Source organism: Castor canadensis, chromosome 7, assembly GCF_047511655.1.
Source record: "Castor canadensis chromosome 7, mCasCan1.hap1v2, whole genome shotgun sequence".
In the NCBI taxonomy this organism is placed as follows: Eukaryota; Metazoa; Chordata; class Mammalia; order Rodentia; family Castoridae; genus Castor; species Castor canadensis.
Window position 1 is genome coordinate 32,594,330 of NC_133392.1, and position 24,887 is coordinate 32,619,216.

At 46.0% G+C, this 24,887-nt stretch overlaps 1 protein-coding gene across 3 annotated transcripts in view; it reads left to right on the top strand.

Annotated features, from left to right (window-relative positions):
- The window catches only part of Tll2 (tolloid like 2), a 112,398-nt gene that overhangs the window by 13,706 nt on the left and 73,805 nt on the right, over positions 1 to 24,887 (top strand). For all 3 annotated transcript variants that reach the window (XM_074078626.1, XM_074078627.1, XM_074078628.1), the window contains exon 2: positions 9,227 to 9,337. In XM_074078626.1, the coding sequence (XP_073934727.1) occupies positions 9,227 to 9,337 (111 nt within the window). The remainder of the gene's footprint in view (positions 1 to 9,226; positions 9,338 to 24,887) is intronic.

Genomic DNA, 24,887 nt, shown 5'->3' on the forward strand with positions numbered 1-24,887 from the left:
GGATGCAAGGCAGGAGGCCTTGAGCAAGGTGGCCACCAGCCCAGGCACCAGCTAGACACTCTTGACTCATCTGTCAGTCAAGGCTGGAGGCAGGGCTGGGTGTTCTCTTGAGGTGCAAAGAGCTCTGGAGTTGCTGTATAGAACCCAGCTGTGTAGGGCACTCTCCTTGATCCTGATTGACCTTTAACACTAGAGTCATGGACACTCAGGTCCTGGGGTGTTTCTGATGAAGCATGCTCAGATCCCTGAACGGATTGTCCTTAACTGGAACAAAGTAATGGACTATGGACATTGCCAGTATGATGTATGGTGTGGAGGATAAATAGGTCTCAACTCAACATGCCATTTGGTTCAATTTGTGCTGGGCCTGGTGGCTGTGTTCAGACTCAAGAGACAGGATGAGGTATCTGTCCTTGCCAAGAGTGCATCAGAGAAGGCACGTGTGTGTCTCATATTTGCTACCCCTAGTGTGGGAGAGAGCAGGGTGGAGAGCTGGCACACACGGCCTCTGGATATGGCATTTTGATCAAGTCATTTGACCAGTCTTCCCATACAGAGAACAAGGACATTGCATCGATGACTGCTAAATTCTCACTATCTTAGAAATTCCTTGATTCAAATTCGTCTTTTAAGTCTTCAATATAAAACTTGCAATGAATCTGTTTGATCCAATTAAAATATTTACAACTTCCCACTCCTTTGTGCCACATGCTCCAGTAACTAAGCCATTCGTCCCTCAAGAAGGCCATTTCCCCAGGAGCAGCTGGGGACCCTGGAGACAGGAGGCTTCCCATACTAAACAAATCCTACCCTTTAATCTCCACCCAAAGATCCAGGGGGCGTGATTCACACTTGCCTATTTCCTCTCCTCTGTCCTCCGCAAGCCGAACCTCTCCCCTCCAGCTCCACAAACACGCCTGAATGCAGAATCCTGAAATTTAGGGTCATGGTTTCAAAGTTCATGGTCCTGAGAATAAACAAAAAAACTATTGTGGTTCATAGAACTGTGGACCCTATTAACACCGTCCCATGAATATTTATAGCGTGGAACTACAAAAGAACATAGAGGCCATATTGTATTTCCTAGAACTTTCTTTCCATGGGGTCCTTTCTCTGTGGGTCACTTTAATGTAAGCTTTGCTTATTTAGTTGCACACTTTAAGCCGATTAACTTTTTACTAAAAAAAACCCTCCCTGTTTGTTTGTACATACACTCCCTTGACAAAGATTCACAGAAAACTTCCTTAAACCTGTTAAATCCCTCTGCTGGAAACTTGAAGTGAACCAAATTCGTCTCTGGGTAGGATTTCCCTGTAATTCTCTCCGCCTCTGGCCCCTCTGCTCCACCTCTGCCTGTTTCCTGAGAGGAATTCCAATGGTTTGAATGCTCCATATTTAGTTCCTCCAATAACCTAGGCTTTTCCCTAGGTGTCTATCTAATACAGCATTAACGAGGTCCTTCCTTGCTTCTTGCATGGCTTGTTGTTGGGATGGACAAATGGCAGGCCCCAGCAGATGCCCAGTGCTTCTCTAAAGGAAATTGAAGGGAATCATTAGATCTGGGGGACCTTAGAGACCATCAACTCTAAACTTCAGTGTGGAGTCAGGCATGCACGCATTTGAAATGCATATTCCAGGGCCCTGTCCCTGGAGATTCTGATTTCCTTACTTTTGGCTGGCCTCTGGAGGTCTGCCTATCAACTCTACGCACTTTATGCAAAGGGTGTGTGGGCTACGGCCTCCAGCCACACTGAGCTGGCTCAACTGTCTCATGGTACTTGTGAAGAAAGTACCACCAAAGGGAAAAGTTACTTGCCCAAGGTCAAATGCAGCTCTAGTGTATATCATGGCCTGTGGACCATGCCTATTCTCCAGCGTACACCATTCTGAGGTGCAGCCTCACTGTGGAACATTTGTGATTAGCACCCTAAGTAGGAAGCTGAATGAGAAGTCAGCCACCCCTTAGTACAGCCCCAAGCTGTAAGTGTGGATATGAGAATTAGGAAACCCAGTTGGTGGAGATAAGCTGAGGCACCTGCTGGTGGTCACTCCATGGAGAGTCCAGGTCTCCAGGGATTTTGGAGGGAACCCTGGGGAGGGGCTCATGGCCAGGATGCACCAGGAAGGCCAGAAGCTGCCGTAGGCCTGTACTTTCTGGCAGCAGGTGGCTCTCTGTCCCTTCAGTGCTTTGCCTCTGAGAGGAGATCCAAACTTGGGGTATGGAAGAAACAGCTGTTCAAGCATCGAGGGGACTGTAAAGGAAGGGTGAGAGCTTTCTGTCCCTGGATGATTGTGAGCAGACATCACGTGGTGGACAGGACAGGACCCCTTCCAGGCCTGGGAGCCTATAATTCCTGGAGGATTGCTGAGTAGCACAGCAGTCTCTAAAACATGCCTCCTAGGACAGGAGACTCTGAGAAAAGCGATCCTGGGCTAGCCATATTGGGAAATGTGGCATTTTCAGTTTCTCTCTTGGTGTCATGAGATTGCTAGGATTATAAAGACTCTGAGAAATCCTGCAGGAAAGAAAATGTCTTAGCACAGCCATTTTCAAATGGCTACTTTACCTAGGAACTTCTTCAAATGTGCAACTTTGGAAAGTGTTGGCTTGGTGTGTGAGAGCTCTGGTTTAAGAATCAGGGAGGCCTCAGTTGACTTAAAACATTTGTGCAGCCTCGTCCTACCTCAATGATGTTGGAAGTCCTGCTCCCTCTCAAATACGGCCTCAATTGTCTGATCTATAAAGCGGGGTAAAATGGCTTCCTCACAAGGCTGGCAAGAGGATGGATGGAGATACTGTACAGGAGGAGCTGACCCAGTCTCAGGGGCCCCGTGAATACCGTGTGTTTCTGTGGAAAGGCAGTGAGAGTCTGCGCTGTGCAAATCCTGGGTGGGCACTGCAAGGATGGCCTATCCTGGTCAGCTCCTGCAGCTGTGAGGGTTGGGCGCAAGCATGGCATCTGATGATTTGATGGTGGGTCAGGCAGGGGGCAGAGCAGAACTCAGAAACTGCGAGGTACTTTACAGATGTTGTCACCACAGTAGTGTGCTGGAGCTGGCTCTCACCTGCTCGTGAGGGTCATTTTATGTCTTTCTTCCCTACTCCATGTTCAGTGACTCTGAATTCAGCCATGTTGGGTTATTTACACTAGGAAACTGACAAAACTATAAACCATTTCTCTTTCCCTCTCTCTCTCTCTTTCTCCTCCTCCTCCTCTCCCTCTCTCTCTCTCCCAGTCAATTGTTAGGTATTAGCATTTACCAACTATGTCTTTCAAATGAGACTCCTTTTCTGCTTCTATGCTTTATTATATTAAGTAACTTTAAAGTTATATTTGACTACTTTAAAAATATTTTTATGCTGGATTTCTGAAAAACACTCATTATTGTATTCCCTATTGCATTTCCTCTCTCTTCCTGAAATGATTATTTATTTATGAGTCAGAGCTGTATAACCAAACACCACCACTTGTTGACAACTTGCTGAGTTGTGGGTCGGGGTTCCAGTGAGGTCAGCTGACTTGAGACAAGCGCAGAAGGTATTTTCACTCATGTGCATTTGAGATGCTTCCTTTGGTCTCTCCATTCAAATTCTACATTTCTGCAAAGAATGCTTTACCTCTTCATTACAGCCATGACATATATAAGAGAGAGGCAGGGAACTCGTGACTATTGGGTCATGGTTGTTGGGGACAAAGTCACTGGTCCCTTGTGCCAGTGCTTTTCAAAGCTTAGTGTGCACATGATTTACCTGTGGGATCTTGTTAGCAAGAAAATCCTGTCTTAGCAGAGGTTGGGCACTGAGATTATGTATTACTTCTTTTTTTTTTCATTTGGAAGTACTGGGATTTGAACACAGGGCCTCATATGGGCTTCTAGGCAGATGATCTACCACTTGAGTTATACCTCCAACTCTTTTGGCTTTAGTTATTTGTCAGATAGGGTCTTTCACTTTTTGCCTGAGGCTGGCCTTGGACTGTGATCCTTCTACCTCTGCCTCCCTCATAGCTGGGATTATGGCATGCACCTTCTGTTTTTTTGTTGCGGTGGGTCTTGCTAACTTCCTCCCTGGGCTGGCCTTGAACTATGATCCTCCTCTCTCCACCTCCCACGTGATCTTGTCTATTTCTGCCAAACTCCAAGATGCTGCTGATGTTGCTGGCCCGTGAATTATGTGGCTGGTGATGGAAGAGGTGATGGGAATGGTTGGAGAGCATTCTTTCAGAAAGCTGTCATAGACTAGCCTTTGCCTTTTAGTAAGACTCCAATAGCTGTGTGTGTTGAATATACCGTTGTCCAGGGGTGTCTGTGGTGACTGGTTCTAGGACTTTCCAGAGATACCAAAATTCACATATGTTCAAATCCTTATGTAAAGTGATGTAATATGTCTGTGTAACCTTATGCACTTCCTCCTGTATACTTTAAGCAGTCTTTGAATTAGTTATAATTCTTAATACAATGTAAATGCTATGTAAATAGTTATTATTCTGTGTTGTTTAGGGAATAAGGAGAAGAAAAAACTACATGTTCAATGCAGACACAATTTTTTCCAAATATTTTTGATCCCTGGTTGGCTGAAACTATGCTTAAAAACCCATGGATGTAGAGTGCTTGCTATGTGCACTTAGCTCATTTGCTTCTGAATATTGTTGAGCAATTGTTGATTCAAGTTTTTATTTATTTGGAATTAATTTTGGTGTATAGTATGAGGTTCAAAGTCAACCTGAATAGCGACTCCGTTTCCTCAGATAGCTACTCCATTTGTTTCAACATAATTCATTGATTAGTCCCTTGCTTTCCACAAACTTGTGAGACCTTATTTATTATAGGTTTTTTGTGTAACCTAAAGACTGCTTCTAGACTATTCTACATGGCAGGATTGTTGAAACCTTATTACATTTTGATATCTGATGGAGCGGTACTCGTTTGGTACTCTTTCTTGACTGTTAGCGCCTAATTATGTGGATGAACCTTAATATCATATTTTTGATAATAAAAATTATCGTGGTTTTGAAGTACATTAACCCTACACATTAATTTGGAAAGAGTTGACATAAAGTGAGGTTCCAAGAGCTTTACTTTTATTTGCCTGATGTTAGCGTTTTCCTCGTCCATGAACATAGTATGCCTTTCCATTTCATTTCACCACTTTTTATAGCTTTAGTAGGAAGAGCTCAAGTATAGAACTCCTGCAGAAAGTTTCTAGTGCATAGCAATTTAGTGCTTATTGACACATCATTTTTTTCTTACACATCACTAAAATATTTTATTAATTTAGGACCAATTATTTTAATTTATTCTATTAGGTTTTCTAGGGAAGCAGCTGCTTTTTTCTTTTTTGGTGGTACTGGAGTTTGAACTCAGGGCCTCACGCTTGCTAGGCAGTTGCTCTACCGCTTGAGTGATTCTGCCAGCCCAAGCTGCTGCTTTTGTATCAAACTTCTGGTTTCTTTTCTGCAGCATAGTTACCCTAGTTCTCTTCCTAAAGATGAAAACAAGGGTGAGTCACCACTCCAGACTTGGGCCATGGGAACCATCACTAATCAATCACAGCACTTCTGCCTCTCCCTGCCTCTCCCTGAGGCATTAGCAGTCTTTGAAACTTCCCTCTTTAGTGTCCAACTCTTCTCTCTGAAGACACAACATTAACTATAGTGGGATGGGAAGAGGGGACTAGTACCCTACAAGAATCATGTTAGGAAGAGCACTTTGTGTCAGGATTCTGGGGTGCTGGCTCCCTGTGGTTGCCTTGGTCACACTTAGAATGTCAAGGACCACCTCTCTCTCCCTTCAGTACAGAGGCTTTCTCCCCTACCTCCCAGATGGGGTGGGCATTGCTCATTCAGGCCAAAGTATAGGGAGAATTGTCCTGAACTTGAGTCGTAGATGTGACAAATGACTTAGTATGCAACCTTGAACAAATTGCTTGGCCTCCCTGAAGAACATGGTGGTGTCTATGGAATGGTGGGCTGGGGACAGGTGGGCAGAGGAGGACTTCTAGAAGACATTTGACCCTGGACCTGTGTGTGGGGTGCCAGTCACTCTGGTTTGAAGCCTCTGTGCCTAAGGTAGGTGAGCTTTCAGAGCCCAGAGCAGCTCTGAGGAGTCAGAGGTATTCCCTCTGAGTAGTGGACAGGCAGTTTTCTTGGACTGTTTCTTGGGGGCAGAGCATACCTGGGAACACTCTGGGCTTCTGGGATGGGATCCGTAGGACAGATAGGTAGAGTATGACAGTATCCCGGGCAGCCTGGAGGGCTACAGGGAGGGTGACAAGCTAGGCTGGCTTAGGGTAGGGGCCCTCTGGGACATGAGGTGGGAATAGAACCCAGTGGCCTGCCACTGGATCTGGCTCATATGTGCCCACACAGAGCTAGGCCTGTGCCCTCTTGTGGCTGCAGTGTGTAAGGACCAGCCTGGACTGGGCATTAGTGTAAGTCAGTACTCCAAGGGGGTCACACCTGTGAGAACGTCACTTGCCTGCACTGCACATCACAGCTCACACAGGCCATTGCCGAGGATCTTAATGTCTGGCAGATGCAGCTCTTCTGTCATATTTACTAAGTGAGCCCAGGTACCACCCCTGTGCTGAGCAGTTCTTCATATTATCTCACTTAAGGCTCACAACAACTGTGAGGAGAGTTACTATTATTCTTTATCCCCATTTGAAAGATGAAGAAACTGAAGTTCAGAGAGCTTAAATTTTTGCCCTATATTTTGCTGACAGGACTCAAGCCCCAGACTGTCTGATTGGTTACCTTCCCTCTTAGCCTCTAGGCTTCAGCATTGTCTCATAGTGACTCTCCTTATTGTGTGAAATGGGATTTCACCCATGAGTGTGTGTAAGCCTGGAGCCTTATTTAGAATCTGGCATAGCTTGGGAAGCTAAGTGTATGATCTGAGTATGGCAGCTTGGGGGGACTGAAGACAGCTCTGGTTTGGGGGTTCTGGCTCTGCCACTTTCTGTCTGTGAGACTCTGAGTGAGTCATTTTCTTCTCTGAGTCTTGGTTTCCTTATCTGTAAACTGGGAATGTGATCAATGTAGGTTCATAAGAAATGAAAACAATTGATGCATTGATGAAATCCATCGTTAATTGTAAAGCATAGAAAAGCTGATCTCTTCCCCCAACCCACTCCCCTAAGCCCCCTGCCCCACCTGGCCAAAGCTTGGCATGTACTGGGGCAATAGTGTCTCTTAGGTGAGGAGATGGACACAGTTTAGCTCCCATTGTCTGGTCAAGATTGTCCTGCAGAAACATAGAGACAGGAAAGAGTATGTCAGCGTGGGAAGGAGAATTCATAGAGGACATGTTGGTGATGAGATTTGTGTTGAAACTGGCAGGGGCAGAATCTTCTGGAGGAGGACAGGGAGAAGCAAGGGGAGAGACAGTGGCCAGAGGAACCCAGTGAAAATTAGAGTGGTACCGTTATTCACTGAGTGCTTACCGTAGACCAGGTCCCGGACCAGCCGGACATACCCCTTCACTTAATTCTCACCCACTCTACAAGGTATTTCTAGCTGTATTTCCAGAGGAAGAAACCACATAAGGTTCTTTCATGTAGAATGATGTGTTTGAGGTTCACACATGTTGTAGTACATGCTTGTCATTCGTTCCTTTGCATTGCTGGTAATGTCCCATCGTATAGATCTGCTGCATTCGTTTACCCATTCAACAGCTGATGGACATATAGGTTGTTCCAAGTTGGAGGCCATTATGACCAAGAGTGCTATAAACATTTGAGTATGCATCTTTGTATGTGCATGTTTTCATTTCTTTTAGATTATCCCCAGATGTGGGATTTCTGGGTCCTATGAAATTTATTGAATTTTTTAAAAAACTGCCATTTTACGTCTCTAGTAGCAGTAGATGGAGGTTCCTATTTCTCCATACCACAGAGCCACATATAATCAACCTTTGTGACTCAAAGTTTCCTGTTCTCTTTTATTGTGTAGTTATAAGAAAGAATAGATTAGCTCTTTCCACTCTTCAAGGCTCCAAATCTTTGGACCCTTCCTGTTCTTTTTCATTCCTATTAAAATTGTCTGGATCTTTTTTTTTTTGTCTATTTCTTTCTGTAGGACCTTGTCAAACATGAGTCACAGCAATGAAGGCATGTTAGTCACATTCCGACTTCACTTATAGCCATAAGCTTATCCAGTTCATGATCTGCTTTCCAGGTTAATACAGGCAACATGCTTCATCACTGTGTAACACAGATCATCTCATTCCAGCCATTGGCAAAAACTACCTTGGTGTCTGGTCCAGACACAATAGATTTTTGTTATACTAACATACCTCTTCTGATAGCAATTTCAGCACTAGTCAGGATAAAGAAATTATGCTCCAGTTACAAATGCCCTCGAATCTCAGAGGCTATAAAAATGAGTTTTCCTCTCCTTTTATTCATGCACATCTTGGTTGGGAGCACATGGTGGAACAAAACTGCTTATCCCGTCACCAAGGAGCAAGGACAAAGAGGAGGAGGCCAGGTCCCACAATGACCCAAAGACCTCCCAAAAACCCCAACTGCTAAAGACTCCATCACCTTCCCATAGCACTGCTGTGGGAATCAAGGCTTTAACACATGAATCTTGTATGAATTTTATCCAAGCCAGAGCACTGCACATCCATCTTGGTAAGCCATGTCTGTGTTCTGTATCATCTGTACTCAAGATCCCAGCATGCTAGAGTTGACTTTGTCTAGAACATTGCTTGTCTTCTGAGAAAGGGAGAAAAGGACGCGGTGAATCATATACTGGCTCTCACTGCTTTCTTTCACACTGAATTACTCACACCAGGTTAGTGGCCAATCCTGACATCAGTGGGTCAGGGAATTTAATCTTTCCCCAGAGAAGGGCAGCAGATACTGTATACAATAGTATAGTGATGACATTATGCCTTTGCTTTTGTATCCTGGGGGCTGAAGAAGAGAGAAACAGCTGTCTTTATATGGTGTTTTTTTCCACAGCTGCCTAGAACTAGAGTAAGATAGGGGCCTTTCAAAATACCTTACAGAGTGAAGATTTGGGTTCTTGCAGTGGTTGGCCCTTGGCCACATGGCTTTGATGCCCAGAATTATTATCTGTCCTTCCTCTTTCTCTGCCAGCCCTGTCACTTAGGTCCAGGGACAATTTGACTGGAGAGTCTGTCTTTTCTAGAGTTTGTTCCCCCATCTCCAGTGTCCTCTTGACCTTTAGTTGACTCACTTCTATCTTTTTCTTCCTAGCTGCCTTCTGGGGAGACATTGCTTTGGATGAAGATGATCTGAAGTTATTTCACATCGATAAGGCCCAAGACTGGACCAAACCATCAGTGGAGGAAACAGGACACAATACTGGCAAGTGCGGGTCCCTTTCTCATGCCCCACATGGGAGGTACAAGGGGCTTCAGTAGGAGTTGATGGGGACTACAAGTCTTTGGTATTTGACATGTAGCTCCAGGGTCCACCTGTCTGTGAAAAACCAGGGGTGATCACCTTTCCTCCTTCTCAGAGATGTAGAACTGGGGACTTGAAGTCAATTGATCTGTACTTGCCTATTTATCAGAAGGTTCTGGCTGGAGCCCAGTATTGGTTCTTAGGACTTTGGCTTGGGGTCCTGCTCTTTCTAGACTGGAGAGAATTGCTGGGTGAGCTGGATTTAGGGCATGTTTGATGATAATGTTAATAGTAACTAGCCAAGAGGGAGGAAATTACCCCTATGGGGTATTGTGCACTTGTTTGGCAACAATCCAAGTGAGAATCTCCAGGGGCCAATGAGCCCCCTACCCTACAGCGTGTAGCTACTTTTCCTCTCCACTCCTTGCCACTAACCTTGAGGTGAACAGTAATGGGACTGGTTCCCTGAGTTCTCCTCACCTCCCTGCTCACTGGGTTCAATGACTTTGGCTTTGTGGCCTCTTTATCCTTAGAAGCAGTCTAAGTTGCTGAGTGTGGGAGCTGATGTTCCCATGTGGCAGGTGATAGCTTATCATTTGGTGACTGAGGCTCACATTTGCCTACTACCTGTGACATTCTTCCCATATACCCTTCCTTTCTCTTGAAGCTGTTTTGAGCACTTACCATTGGCCAAGAAAAAGAGGAGAGTGTAGCCCCTGCCTTCAAGGAGACCTTCACACTAGCAGACTGACTTAGAACTGATCAAGCTCTAACAACTCCAAGGTTCAGTTTTCCTGTTTGTAAAGTGGGATGAGATCAGCACTCATTCCAAAGGGAATGAAAGGAAATTACTCCAAGGAACCAGGCTAGCCCAGTTCCAGGGACAAAACATCTCAGGAAATGGCAGATATTTTACTAAGAAACTCTCATGGCAAATGTCTAATGAATCAAGAGCAGTGGCAAGAGAGAGGAGTGAGTTGCAAAGCCTGTCTGGCACCATGGAAATGGGCACCCTTGCCTTGTGTCATGAAGGATAAGTGGGAGTCCCGAATGGGAGAAAGGGCATTCAGGTGGAGGGGAAGCCAAGTGGAAAGGGAGAGAGTATGAGAGGGGCTCTCTCTATTCAGGAAACAAGGATAAGGTGCAGGTCACTGAAGTGGGACCCTTTGGGGTGGGTTCTGGCAGGAGTTATGTCTAGAGAGGCTGCCTGGGGCAGAAAATGAAGGGCTTGCCTGCCAAGGCAATAACTGTGGACTTTACCTGTGGGTTGCTGGGGTCCTGCCCAAGGTTTCTGCATATGAGTGTGACTTGGTGGAAACCCCTCTCCCACGGTCTCCATAGCTCACCAGTTGCCCTAGGATGCTGGGTTCCTGGATAACTGCTGGCACTGTCCTGTCTGGGCACTTGCCCTACCCCCTCTAACCCTGGGGGTACCAACCAGCTACTGATGCCTTTGGTGACATCCAGAAATGTGCCTGAAGCCTGGAGAGGGGAAGATTTGAATGTGCCCAGAGTGGGGGTGACCCCCAGGGCTTATGAGGAGCACAAGCAGCTAGAAGGACCAGGCTCCAAAGCTCCTCACAGGAGCTATGGAAGGTCAGGGGACTCTTGCTAGTGGCTGGGGGGAGGAAGGAGCCATTAGACACATCAGGCCTTTTTTGTGGCATCTGATTCTGTGACTAGTATTTCTTAGAATTTGTGAGGTCTCTTTTGTGTAGTTTGAAAAGCCTACTAGAATTTTAGGTGAATTTTCAAATTTTTTTAAACAATATGTTCACAGCCTTAATTGAGGTCCAAACATGAGAAAGCATCTCTTCACAATTCTGCCATGCCATCTTCACTCTTCCTCAGCTCTTCCCAGAGGCCTACAGAAATTGCTCACTGAAATCTGTCTGTGTGTTTAAATGATTTTTAAACATATTTTGTGTGTGTGGTGTTACTCAAAAATGGTGAGCTTCACGTATGTCAAATGTGCAGTGAGATGTACACGCCCATATAACTACCACCAGACATATGGAACATTCCAGAATCCAAATGCTATATGCCCCTCCCAGTCATTACTCGTCCTAAAGTAGCCACTAGTCTGAACTCCATCACCACAGAAGTATTTTGGTAAACAGGATCCTATTGTGTTACTCTGTGTCTGTCTTATTTCACTTGGCTTGATGACCGTGAAATTCAACCCATGTTGCCATTCTCTTTCATTTGTTGTGCAGTGTTCTGTTATATGAATGGGCCCTAGCTTATCATTTTTCTGTTGACAGACATGTGAGCAGTTTATAGTCTTTAGCTATGATAAATAAAGCTTCTGCTGACATACTTGTACATACCTTTGTTAAACATGGAACACTCATTTTCAGTGGGCCTGTGCCACTGTTAGGATGGCAGGGTTCCTAGCTTTAGTGGATACTGTCAAACCATTTTTCTGAGTGGTTATACCAATTTACACTTCAGGTGGGAACATATGTAGAAAGCAGGAGTGATATCCATGCAGGCTCTGGTGAGGTCTTTTGGATCTTGGGCTCCCTGCCCTATGTGTGCTCTTACCCTCCGGGCCTGAGTAGCAGTTGGTTGGTGCTCATCTGCCATTGGGAATGTTCAGGGTTGCCCCTATTGGCTCTCCTGCTGCCCTTGGAGGACCTGCCATGGCACAGCTTGAGGGCGTGGGGTGGCAAATGTGAGTAAGAAGACTCAGGGAGGGACTGAGCAGAGGGCAGCCACTGTGGCAGCTGTATGTCCTGCTGACAGAGAGTTTCCCTTGGGGAGGGTCGTCTGAGGATGCTGAAGTAAGGGAAGCCTGATGGTCTATCTCTGTCACAGCACTTACTCAGGATTGTCGTGGACTTGGGTGCTTGTCTTCTTTGTCCTTTGTTCCTTTGTGCAAACAGAGGGTGGAAGTTGAGGTCATATTGGTTTTGGACTCCTCACAGGTGGGTCAGCACCTTGACCCTAGAAGGCACTGGTCAACATTGGCAGAGAAGAGAAAGTGGAGACAGACAGAGGTTGCAGACCCTAGGATCCTCTTTCACGGCCTGAGAGGAGATCGGGAGCTCCAATAGAGCTTTGGTCCCAGAAGGGTGCTGTGACAGTCATAGGCTTTGGGGTTGCACTGCCTGTACTGAATTTCTGAGCTGAGCCTCAGTTTCTTCATCTGTCAAATGAGAATAGTAATAATCCTTGCCTTTGAGTGATGTCATGAGGACAAAAGGAAAGGTATTATAAAGTGCCTGACACATAATAAATGCTCAATAAAGATCAACTCAGCCTTCTTCTTATTATTATTTGCAGAGAGAAGGTTGTGACCTGGGAGGGTTTAGGATTAAAGTGGAGAGCGGGGAAAATTTGCCATGTGCAGAGGGAATTTGGGAGTTTGGACATGAAGCCTCTGAAGCACATACCTAGTGTTTCCTTCTTCTCAAGATTTGTAAGTATTTTTAGTGTGTTTTTATGACAAGGTGATTCTTGTCCTGACTGGTTTCTCTGAGGGCCAAGAGTACTTTGCATCTATCTAGAATAGTTATTTTAATTTTGGGGTGGGAATATTTTTATTGCTTTTGCTGATTAAACTAATACTGCTTGTTAAAAAGAAAAAAGGCCAGAGGCTCATAATTGTATAAAATAGAAAGGGGAAATCCCCTGCTACCTGGCCCCTGGGACCCCCAGTATTATCTGCTAGTTAAACTCCTCAGTCTTAATGTACTCAGGCCCCGTGTGCAAACATATGCACACATGAGCAAACACACACACACACACACACATCAAGAAACATAAACACATAATACCAAAAAACATAAAAGAGACCTTGCTGGACAAGCTCCTGTGTAGTCTGCGTGTTTTACTTAACATTACACTGTGGCCCTCTTTTCCTGCAGTGTAGCACGGTCACTATGGTTCTCCTAAGGGCAGCAGTGGTCCATGTGCAGCTCTGCCACATGAAAACTAAGCCCTTACTTATGGACGTGAAAGTTGTTTCCCTTTTTTCCTGTAGTTTTATTTTTTTCTTATTAGAAATGATGCTTTTGGGAAGAACTTTGTGCTTAGATCTTTAAACATTTTCTTGATTTTTTAAAAATATGTATTAAAGGGAGCCAAATCTTTAAATGGGTGAAGAGATGAATTCTTAGGTACAGGTTATTGCATTTCCAAGCTTTTGTAAGTTCCCCTGTTTTGTTTTTTGGAGGCTGTGGATGGAGCCACAGGGAAGAAGCCTGCATAGAGCATGTAGAGGAGGGGCTCAGACACATTGAAATATCAGTTGCCCTGGGATTGACCCAGCCAGCCTCATTTCCTAGAGGTACCCATGTTCTAAATTCAGTCAGTGGCAGAATCAGGACCAGAGCCCAGGTTCCCCAGCTCTCTAGTTGCTATGTCCTTCCCTGACCAACCTGCCAGCCATATTGCCAGCTGGAACGAACAGGGAACAACTTGGAAAGAAGACTAGAATGATGGGTAAGCAAAGCCCTTGTGCCTGACCTGATTCAAGAGCCCATTTAGAGTGCTGCACTGGCCATAAAAGAAGCCTTTAAGAGATTGGGGCTCCCAGGAGGGACCTCTAAGAGGTCCATGGAATGAGTTGAGTTAGTTCCAGTATGCCTCCTTGTCTCTCTCTTTCCCTATCCTGTTTCTAGATCATCTTCCTGGTAACCTTGCAACCATTGTAGTGGGTAGAACAGTGCTTCCCCAAAATTCATGTCTACTGGAACCTCAGAATGCGGCTTTCTTTGGAAATAGGGTCTTTACAAGTCTAATTCGTTAAGGATCTTGAGGTGAGATCATCCTGGATTTAAGGTGAGCCCTAAATCCAGTGACTGAGTCCTTATAAGAGGAGAAGAGGATACAGGGAGACACAGAGAGGAAAGCCATGTGCAGATGGATGAAGAGAATGGAGGGATGCAGCTATAAGCCAAGAACACCAAAGACGGTCTCAACCCACCAAAGCCAGGAAGACGCAAAGGAGCATTCTTCCTTGGAGACTTCAGAGAGAGTGTGGTCCTGCCAGCGCCTTGATTTCAGACTTTTAGACTCTTGAATAGGAGAGAAGAAATTAGTTTTGAGCCACCCAGTTTGTGGTCACTTGTATGGCAGTCCTAGGAATCTAATACAATTCTGCTTCTTCGAATAGACCCCTTCAGTAGCTCCCATTACTTATCAGGAACATTCCTTAGTCTAGCTCCCAAGGCCCTGCCTGCTCTGTCCACAGACCACATAGCCAGGCTTCTTTCCTCTCCTGTCCTCCAGCCAAATGCAATGACATCGTGTCTGTCCACACCCTGAGTTTCCTTCCTTTCCAGCCTTCTGTTCCAGCTGCTCCCTCCACTCAAACTCCCCATTCTACAGACACAGAAATGAAGGCCAGAGGAAGCCGGTGACTCACCCACAGCTCCTCAGCTGGGTGCATTTTTGACACCCCTTTCCTCAGCACAGCTGCCAGCTGTAGGAGACTGCCTGGCTGACAGTGTTGCTGAAAGTGGCTCCTTTTGTGCTTGGGATGGAGAGAGAGCCCTTTTCCCCCATTTTCTGGTGGGCCCATTCCCCTGGCCCAGTTGCTGCTGGAAGAGAGATGTGAGGGCAGCATTTGGATGTGTGTGGGGCAAGGAGTCAAGATTATATCCTCCAGGGAGAGAAAGCCTTTCTGTGTGCATTTTATTTGCCGTGAGATGAATGGGAGCTTTGGGCAGGCATGGGCCAAGCTGCTCTGTGAATGGGGCCCTTGAATTAACATTGCAGAGTTTCCTAAAGCTGCTAATCGGATTAGCTGTGTAGTGAAGGAAGTACTTAGCGGGAGACACACACAGACATGCACACAGGCACACACACACTTTCCGACCCTCTTGCACCCTCTTCAATGTGACTGGCAGAAACTGCCAGCCCCATTTCCAAGCTCCTAGAGTTCTTAGATACCTTTCCATCGAATAACACAGGCTATGCAGAAGCCTGTGTGCTTGGTGCTTTGGACTTTGGATGTTAATTTGTTTGTTTCTTCCCTAAAGAGCCAAGGAAGCCAGAGTTATACAGTCCCATCTTTGCAAATATACCAAGAAAGGAACTCTTGTCTTGTAATCATCTCTGTCTGGATAGTGGCTCTGATTTCTTGATCTCTGTAATGAGGACTTGGAAAGGAGAAATGATTTTAATTACTTATTGGCTCTGATGGAAGCTGTTTCCTACGTTGACTGTTTTGAGCCACTCGGCCATGTCCATTTCTATTTAAGAAACCAACCTTGCTCGAAATCCTTGCTTCCTTCACTCCTGCCGTCTGTGCAGTGCATCTGCATAGCCCCAGTAGTTTGACATCTGGATTCACAATAATAAATGAGCAAGAGAGAGGTGAAGACATGATAGGACAGCTTATGTCCCCTCTCTGGACATCATCTCTGAATCATGAGGTCTTCTCACCCACACCCTCTTTGGCTGCTAGATTTCCTCTTCCTTCTCTGACTGTGGCTTTGGCTGACAGGTGTGCTCTCACTGCCTCTGGGTTCCCAACTGAATAGAGGAGTTGCTATTCTCACTTTTTTTCAAGTCAGTTTGAGCTCTGGTATTTCGGACTACAGAAAAGAGAGAAACCAAAGGCTATGAGGCATCAAAGGCAAGTGCATGCCTATGAGATACACAAGTGTCCAAAATTGAGAATTCTGACTTGGGGTTTCTGGGCTCTGTTTTTTTGAGGATTAAGGGTTTGAACAGAGAAACCCAATGTGTCTGTTCCTTGACACATTTTTGCTTTCAGGCTCTTGAGAGAACTCGTAGATGGGGTTGTTTTAAGCAGCTCCATCAACAGGTTGTGATTCCTCAGCTCCTGCACCCATGGAGAGAGAGTTTCTAGGCTGTGTAGACATGGCCTACTAATTTCACCACCTTTTTTTTTTTGTTGGGGTGGGAGTGCTGTTTACATGTGTCCACATGAGGGATGGTCAGTGGGTGATTCCCTGTGATACTCTGGAAGGAACTGCATCCTGAGTGTATGAATGAAGGCCAGGCTGACTTCTTGCTGGGGAAGCTGATTGGATTCAGGTCTGTCTTCTCTCACATTCTGCTCTGCCAAGTGCCATCTCAGCTATCTGGTGGCTTCTGCTGCTGGGTCCTTTGGTTTGGGAAGCTGGAGAAGATAAGAGGCCATTAAGGGAGCTCTCCTGGTCTTTGTGATTTCTTTTCTGTAAGTATGTGGCACTTGACATTTGGACTTCTTTGAGAGACTGGTGAACAGTATGAGCCCTTCTCTGAGACATGCTTTTGCTTGAAATTCCAGGAGGCTTTACTAACCCATGCACCTCAGGTCGTGAAATTCTAACCCATGCTTGCATGGTGCGGACATGTTCACTTGGTCATCCTGAACCCTGGAGAGCTGCAGTGTGGGCAGACATGGGTGTTAGACTCTGCAGGCCTGCGCTTACAGCTTGGTTCTGTTTTGATTAGCTGTGGTGCTTAGGCTTACTCATTCCTTACTTGTAACATGGGTTACTACTGCCTACCTTACAAAGAGGATCAAATAAGTTTTGTAGGTGAAGTATTCTGGCTTGGCACCAAAAACCATAATACTTTCATGGTTGTCCCTTTGATGGCTCCCTTGTCTTCTCATCTCTCTGGTCTACTTCTGGATCCCAGACCCTGTGTTCCCCAAATGCCTGGCCTCTTAGAATTCCTAGCAGTACCCTTCCAGAACCTTTGGGGAATGCAGGAGCTGCGCCTGCAGCAAAGTGCTGAGGTCAGATCTTTGAATTTGATCCCAACCAGCACATGGGAAATCTCAGTGGCAATCCCCCAAATAAAGAACTTCCCTATGACCTGAGTCAAACTTTAGAGTGATAAAGTTGGCCAGAAAGAGATCTGAAAATTGATTTGACAGTGGTGTCTCTTTGACAGCAACAATAAAAAGCATGATAATAACTACCACTCGTGCATGCTAATTATGGAGCAAATGCTTTCCATGCATGATCTCTTGTAATCTTCACAGCAGCTGTATGTGGCAGGTACTGCTAATTCCATAGGTGTGAGATCCAGTGTTCAGAAGGGGAAAAAGCCTGCTTGTGATCAATCACATAACTAATTATTACCAGAGTCAGTATGAGGACTCTTATCTATCTAACATCAAGGATTTATACTCTATTACTTCTAGAAACAGCCATTGGCATCACCACTAACCCTGTCCCCTTGAGCTGCTGAAGACTTGGTCCCTCTATCACCACCCTTACGGGTGATGGAGAAAGAAAGGATGAGTTCCTCAGGCCCATGGCAGCTGCCCTCGTCTTCCCCTCCATTACTGTCATGTGTGTTCAGCATCTGCCTTTCCCCTTCAACAGCAGTGCCTGTTTGCTTTGGGCTTGGCCCTGTTTCTTTATTTCCAGCATCAAGCTTGACATATAAATGGTGCCAGGCAAACACTTGGGAACTGTGGATCCCAAGTGTGCAGGTTGGCTCAGATGAGGGAGTCAGGATTGTGTGATAACCTCCCTTGCTCCCCTTGGCTCCCAAGAAACTGATAAGGATTGGGCCTATTTCTTGAATGGGTGATGCCTCAGACAGACCCCTGCCGGGAGTGGGTATCAGCTCAGAGGGAATTCTCAGGTTCAGGGTGGTGCTCTGAGGCCCACATCACCTTGCAGGAATGCCTGAAAAGGGTGCCATTAAGCCAAAGGGCCAATAGCTTCTTTTACTTGATCCTTACTACAGATTTTCAGATGGAAACCATGGTCCTCAGGTTTCTCCAAGTGAGAGACAGCATGTGGGCTCCTGCTCCCTCCTCCAGGACTCCTCTCAGCCTTTCCCAGACCTGCAGGTACCCTCATCCTGCCCCTCCCGTGAGACTTCTGGGATCCCACAGGGTGGAAGTTGATTCTCATGCACTGGATCCCTAGCCTTTCCTCTACACCCCACTGGGGTCTGTCTCTCCGACTTTCTATTGCTTCTGTGACTTTTAGAGCCACTTCTCTCCCTCTTTCCTTCCTTCAGGTAACAAATGCTAACTAGAGCCTCTCTGCTGTCAGCACCAAGGACACAGCTGTATCCACCTTTTTGCCCACCATTAAGAAAACTGAGTTTTAATGACAGAAGTGATTATTTTTGTGCTGTGGGAGGAACACTGGAGGAATGAGGCACTCTGGAGGGGCAGGACCTGAGACCAAAAGCCCCAGATGGTGTGGGGTGGTGAACACATATCTGGAAGGAAGGTGACCAGTGTCATCCAGTCAGGCGATTGGTATTAGAGTCTCCTCTCAGGGCCTAGAGGCCCAGGAAAACAGCATCCAGAAGGTCTTTAGGAGGCTTCTAGCTCCAAGCTGGCAGTTCCAAAGAACAGGGCAGAGGCCCCTGGTTCTTGTGGGAAGTGGGGATTAGGGAGGATCCAAGCAGAAAATTGGCCTGGGATAAGAGACAGAAATAAAGTAGAAGTCCACAAATCAAAATTGGGGACCAGGTCAAAGCCAGACCAGAGGCAAGGGTAAGCTCCTCAAATATGAAGTCCAAATTCTTTAAATCTCTCTGCCGAGGTCCGGGCTGGCCCAAGAGCCAGACACTCAGTTCAGCCAGTGGACAGCAGTCAGCAGGAGTGGCAGGGCAAGGACTTCAGCACCGGAACCAGCAAGGCCTGGCAGTTACTCCACCCGTAAAGTTTTTAATTTAGTGAGATGATTTGAGATGATAAAGAGGCATCTGATAAAGTGCACATCTGTTCTTTGGGAAGGAAGGAAGAATGCAACATAAGGATTCTATCATCTCAATCTGCCTTACACCTTGGATGGCAGCCAGAGTTCACTGAGAGCTTGAAATGTTGGGAAAAGCAAAGTCACCTTTGAGCCGATTTTTATTATGACTGTGTTTGTCAGAATTTCGAGAGAGAGGCATAAGGGCCCACCTGGAGCCACACTGGCTGCAGAGCCATGTTAGACACTGTGACCATACGCCCAAGAAGCCATTATCCTTCTAGGCCACTGATGTGGGAGGCTGAAGCTGGGACACTTGAGTGGTAGACCTGCCATTTTAGCCAAGGTTGTCTCAGGTGTGAGACACAGAACCCACTCCAGGTGGCTCAAGTAGAAGAGTTTATTCTAGAACTATAGCTAAGCTACTCTGCTAGCTAAGGGAAGAAGCAGAGTAGAGCTGCCTCTTGGGGACTGGATTAGGAATTAGAAAGGAATAAGTCTGATTTCACTTCTCAGGGGCCACAGAATCTCTCATTTTTTGCTTTTGTCTACTCTTCCTACACCTGCCCCAATAAGGCCACCATGCCTGAGTCTACATCATGATGCTTGATTGGAGTGTCCCCCATTGATACATACCTTTGAAGGTAACCCACGTTACCAACCTATATAGGGGTACCATGGAAGTCCTGAGAGTGGAAGAGATGTCCAAGGGAGGAAGTTATAAAGTCAGTGGAGCAGAAGGCTGATAGTGAATCCTGGGGAGGTTGGACATGGAAATGAAGTGACAATGGAAGAAAGTGGGGGTTCCATGGCTGTGACTCAGGAGAAGAATGAATAATGGAGCAGCCTCTAGTGTGGGGCTGAGATGTGTGAGTGAACTGAAGTCACGGGGTGACCCAGCTTCCTTTGGGGTTAACTTGGATTTTAGGGCCAAGACTGGTAATTCCACTTTGGCATTTGTAATGTCCTTTCATGGGAAAATACTTCATGAGTTCCCATCAGCCATCTTAAATGTGTGGAATCTGGGACCCCAGCCTCATGGGAGCTGGGGACTCCTTCTGTAGGGGACAGATGAGGATTCAGTCTTTGTCTCTTGTCTTTTACCGACAGGAAGATTGTGTCTCATCTCATCATTCTTTTTGTTTTCTTAATTTGATTCTACTTTTTCTCTTTTTTAACGGTGTATGTGTTTCTTATCATATTGATTGAATGGGAGTCTGTGTTCCCTATTCTTAATTTAAAAACAGTTAATGACCAAAGCAGAATAAAATTAAATAAGAATGCTCATTTTAGGTAAGCCTCCATTAAATATGTCTAGTATCAGTGGCCTAGGTAGAAAAAATGGTTTTTACCCTGATTTAATGAGTATTCTGTGGTAAATATTTTTTTTTTCCTTTGGCAGGGCTAGGGTTTGAACTCAGGGCCTCACCCTTGTTAGGAAGGCACTCTACCACTTGACCATTCCACCAGCCCATTTTTTTACTGGGTATTTCCAAGATAGGGTCCTGGGAGCTGACTTTGAATCGCTATCCTCCTGATCTCTGCCTCCTGAGTAGCTAAGATTACAGTTATGAGTCACTGGTGCCTTTTTGACAAAATAAAGGATCCTTTTACCCAATAAACAGTCCCCTTAAATTTTTTATTTGTTTTATTGTTGAAACAGGTCTCACTGTGTAGCCTAGGCTGATCTCAATCTTATGATCCTTCTGCCTCAGCCTTCCGAGTGCTGGATTACAGAAGTACACCACCATGCCCAGCATCTCCCCAAAAATTTCACTTAGCATTTTTAGTTTTTCTACAGTGAAGCACCTTTGGCCTTGTGTTTCTTAGTCTCTCTTGAGCTTGGGGCTCTCTGTTACTGCTAGGATCTGACTCTTGTTGTCCGTGCACCAGCTGCTCAAGCATTTTCTTACCGGGTGGACAGGATAATGAATGAAATTAGCTTTTGACAAAATGAGTGCCACAACCCTTAGCGTTAGCCATGATAGACTTCAGGGGTGTCACTCCTTCTTGGGGGACCATGGCTTCCTTATCTATAAAATGGAGGGTTGGGAGCTAAGTTTCCTGAGAGCCAAAAGGAGTCTTTTGGTTTTTTTAAACAAGCTCTATGAATGTGATGAGGACTGGACATGTGGAGTCTGCTGCATACAGTGTTGATGAGATAACGGCTATGTCTTTGGTTCTCCTTCATCTGGTGCTTCATGGAACTTCAGAACAGTCTGCTTAAGTCAAATCAAACCCTCTCCTTTCCAGAGACTCCCTAGTGGGCTCTCAGAGGGTGGGAAGAGTATGGCTGTGCCTCTCTCTGAAAAAAATAAGTAACAGTGGGTGAGACCAAGGAGGATAAGAAAGCTGGGGCTGCTTCTCACAGCAGAGAGATGGGAACTGAGCCCCCAGAGACAAGCAAGCTGGACCACAAGAGCTGGAGTCACAGCATGGGGTGGCATGTGGCCCTGCTGGTGTGAATTTGGGAAGAGGCTCCCATCCTGCTCATATGTGGCTGATGAGTAGGATGTCTGGACAAAGCTCTATTTCTTTCAGGGCTGTTTATCCCAAGGTCATTACTTCTGTGGTTTCCATGGAAATTCAGAGAAAGGAGGTGATGATGGTGGTGGAGTTGCCAGGGAATCTCATTTTGTGCTCTGGCCATCTTACTTGTCTTTGGTCCCCTTTCATGACCCTGGCTTGCCCACAAACATTGAGGAAAGAGCCCAAACAGCCTTGGTGTTGAGCCTGTGGTCTGTGACAGCTCCTGCTGCCTTTTCCTTTCTGCTTCCCAGCTTCTCCAACACCCTTCATCCCCAGACTTTGGCTGCCATTGCCCAAGACTCCCTTCCTCCCAACATTCACATTGCCCACAGGCATGACTTTCCCATCCATCCCCTAGCTCAGAGGTCCTGAAACGTCAACCCACCAGCCAAATGTGGTCTGCAGATGTGTTTTGTTTGTTTTGTAGTGCTTACATTTTTTAAATTTACTGCCAACATTTAAAAATCAGATTTCTCATAAAAACCCAGAATTCTGGCTTCTCTTGGAAAGTTGGAAGATCTGACCATGCTGGTCCAGCAATCCCACATGGCAACAATCAACAGGGTTGCATAAGATGGGCTGAACTCTTCAGGGGCAGGTGCTCTGCGGTTTGCCACAGTCCCCACCAATCCCTAACCATCTTTCACACCCAACCTCTGTCACCCTGATGCATAACCTGCCCCACCCCTCAGCTTTCGGCATCTGAGTTTGCACACTGGGTAAGAGTCACTACCTTGGGCCCTAGTTCATATCCCATGACACTCGGCAAGGTCACTTTTCTCTCTTCTCCGTCAACGGAAGAGATCTTCAGCTGGAGGTCTGGGAGAAAGTCCTTCTTTTGGGGCCTCATTTCTTCATTTTGTTGGAGATGCAGTCTCTGGCACCTACTTGTAACACCTCATGCCATGCCCCGGGTTCTGGGTGGCACTGTGTAGAACACAGAAAAAGCAGACAGGGGACACACTCCATGTTTACATGGGAGGGCTGTGGCCCTATTGTATAGGTGTTGGTATCAGAATAGGTTCTTGCTGTCTCAGACACTCCAGGGGATGGGACTAGGAATAGGTACTAATCTCTTTGAACAAAGGGTCATTGCATTTTCCTGACGTGTGCCATCACCCCAGACCACTGGTCACTGTTTACCAGCATTCTCATATTTTCTCTGTTTCTTTTATTATATCCATGTTATCTCTTAAAGGTGAAGCCCCTGCTGTACAATTTTCCCCAAACCAAACCAAGCTGAGTTCCATCCCAAGAAAGGTCAAGGGCATGGGATGAGCTCTTTACTACTCTTTCTGGGCCCCAGTATGTGGGGCTTGCCCCTTGAGACACCTTTAAATACTGATTGGTCATTTGGTTATCTCTATGGAGGCTACAGGATAAAATCCTTCTATGTTTTATAGGGACAAATGAGTGCTTCTCCTGAAGCCCTTCTGATAGGGGCATCAAGAAAGTTCTAGCTCCTGAGTGTAGGCAATCCTTTTTGTTTTTCAGAGCTCAGATTTCAGTTCAGGATTCAATTTCAGAGAGCACACAAGTTGGCTTGGGGGTAGATTTATTTGTGTTTCTGTCTACATTAAAGTATTTTCAGAGCCAGGTGTGTAATCCCAGCACTTAGGAGACTGAAGCAGGAGGATCTTGTGTTGCAGGCCAGCCTGGGTGAGACCCTATCTCAAACCAAATAAAAATCCATTTCTGTATTCCAGCATACATTATTAATATGTCTTCTCCTGAAAGGAACTACAAGTTGTTTTCTTTCTACAGGACAAAACGCACCCATCTCCCACATTGTTTGGGATTTCTCTCTTCTTCACCTGCTCCTGTTAGAACACTAGGGAGGAGAAACAAGGCAGAGGACAAGAACTGGGAGTCTAATCCTCTCAGCCCTGCCAGGTACCAGATGGTGACCACAGACCAAGTGCTTTACCTCAGTGAGTCTCACTTTTCTCATCTGTAAAATGCAGTGAGTGTTAATTGAGATCATATGCAAGTACTGGTCAATTCAGTTCAGTCTGCTTTGACTGGCCATACTTGTTAAGCACCTGCTGTGTTTGCCACTTGTTCCCTAAGTTGGGGGAGGCTGAGGTGTAGCAGGTTGGGGCCTAGGAAGAGCTCCATTTGGAAGAGACAGGCCTGTCCAGTCAAGGTTCAGGCCAGAGCTCCAGCTGAAATATGGTCATCAAGATATAAGAACTTGGGGCCAGGTGTGGTGGTACATGCTTGTAATCTCAACATTTGGAAACTCAGGAGTTCCGTGCTAGCCTGGGCTACATAGGGAGACTCTGTCTTAAAAAACAAAAACAAAAACAAAACCCAATATTTGGGTGATGTAGCTTAGTTTTAGAGTACTTACCTAGCATGCACAAGGCCCTGGGTTTGATCTCTAATACGGCTGGGTTGGGTTGAGTTTAGGTTGGGGCTGTAGTTCAGTTATTCAGTCATAGAGTACTTGCCTAGCATATGCAAGGCCCTTGGTTCTATGCCCATCACCACAAGAAAACAACAACAAGCAAACAAATGAAAAGATACAAGAGAGGCCTTTTAAGGTGACTGAAGAATAACCACCAATGAGGCTATGAGTCCCTGTGATGTGCCAGACATTACACATGTACTACTCAAAACCTAAAAAGGTAGATTTTACAACATCCATTTTACAGATAAGAAAACCGAGACTTGGAGATTTTAAGCATCTTGCCAATGATCACTCAGATCCAAAATCCTATACTACCAAACTGGGCAAGTCCCTCTCCTCCTGTGTTCTCCTACCTGACTCTCCCGTCTCCATGTGTTGAAATCCTTCTTACCCTTCAATACCACCTCTAGGAAGCCCTCCTGAACTTCCAGGTTAGAGTGAGATTTCCTTCTTCAGGTTGCTCTCACTTCTGCCTCATGGCTCTGGTATGTGGGGTGGTGTCTAATTCATAGCCATGTCTTCCAGGTGATCCAGCTCACTGTGGAACTGGCTTGATTCAGAACACATGGTGACTCCTGGCCAGCATCATCTTGGTGACTTGGTGGGCACCTTGGGTGGCACTGAGATCAATCCAGAATGAAGGGAGCCTACCTTTATACCTGGAGGGGACCACTGTCTATTTCTGTCAATCCCTGGGTTGGGGGCTGAGAGAGACCTCTGCCTGGTGGTGCTTATGTCTAGGTTGTCCTCTGGTGGAGGGGTTCCCCTGGGGAGGCACAGAGAGGTTTACCAGGGGTAGCTTCCCTGGGAGCTCAGGCTCCCCTTCGTCATCTGCTTTCTCCTCCCTGTCCTCCTCCACTTCTTCCTTGGAGCCCCCATCTCCTGGGAACTTCACACCTTAGAATGCACAGTGCCCAGTCAACACTGTTAG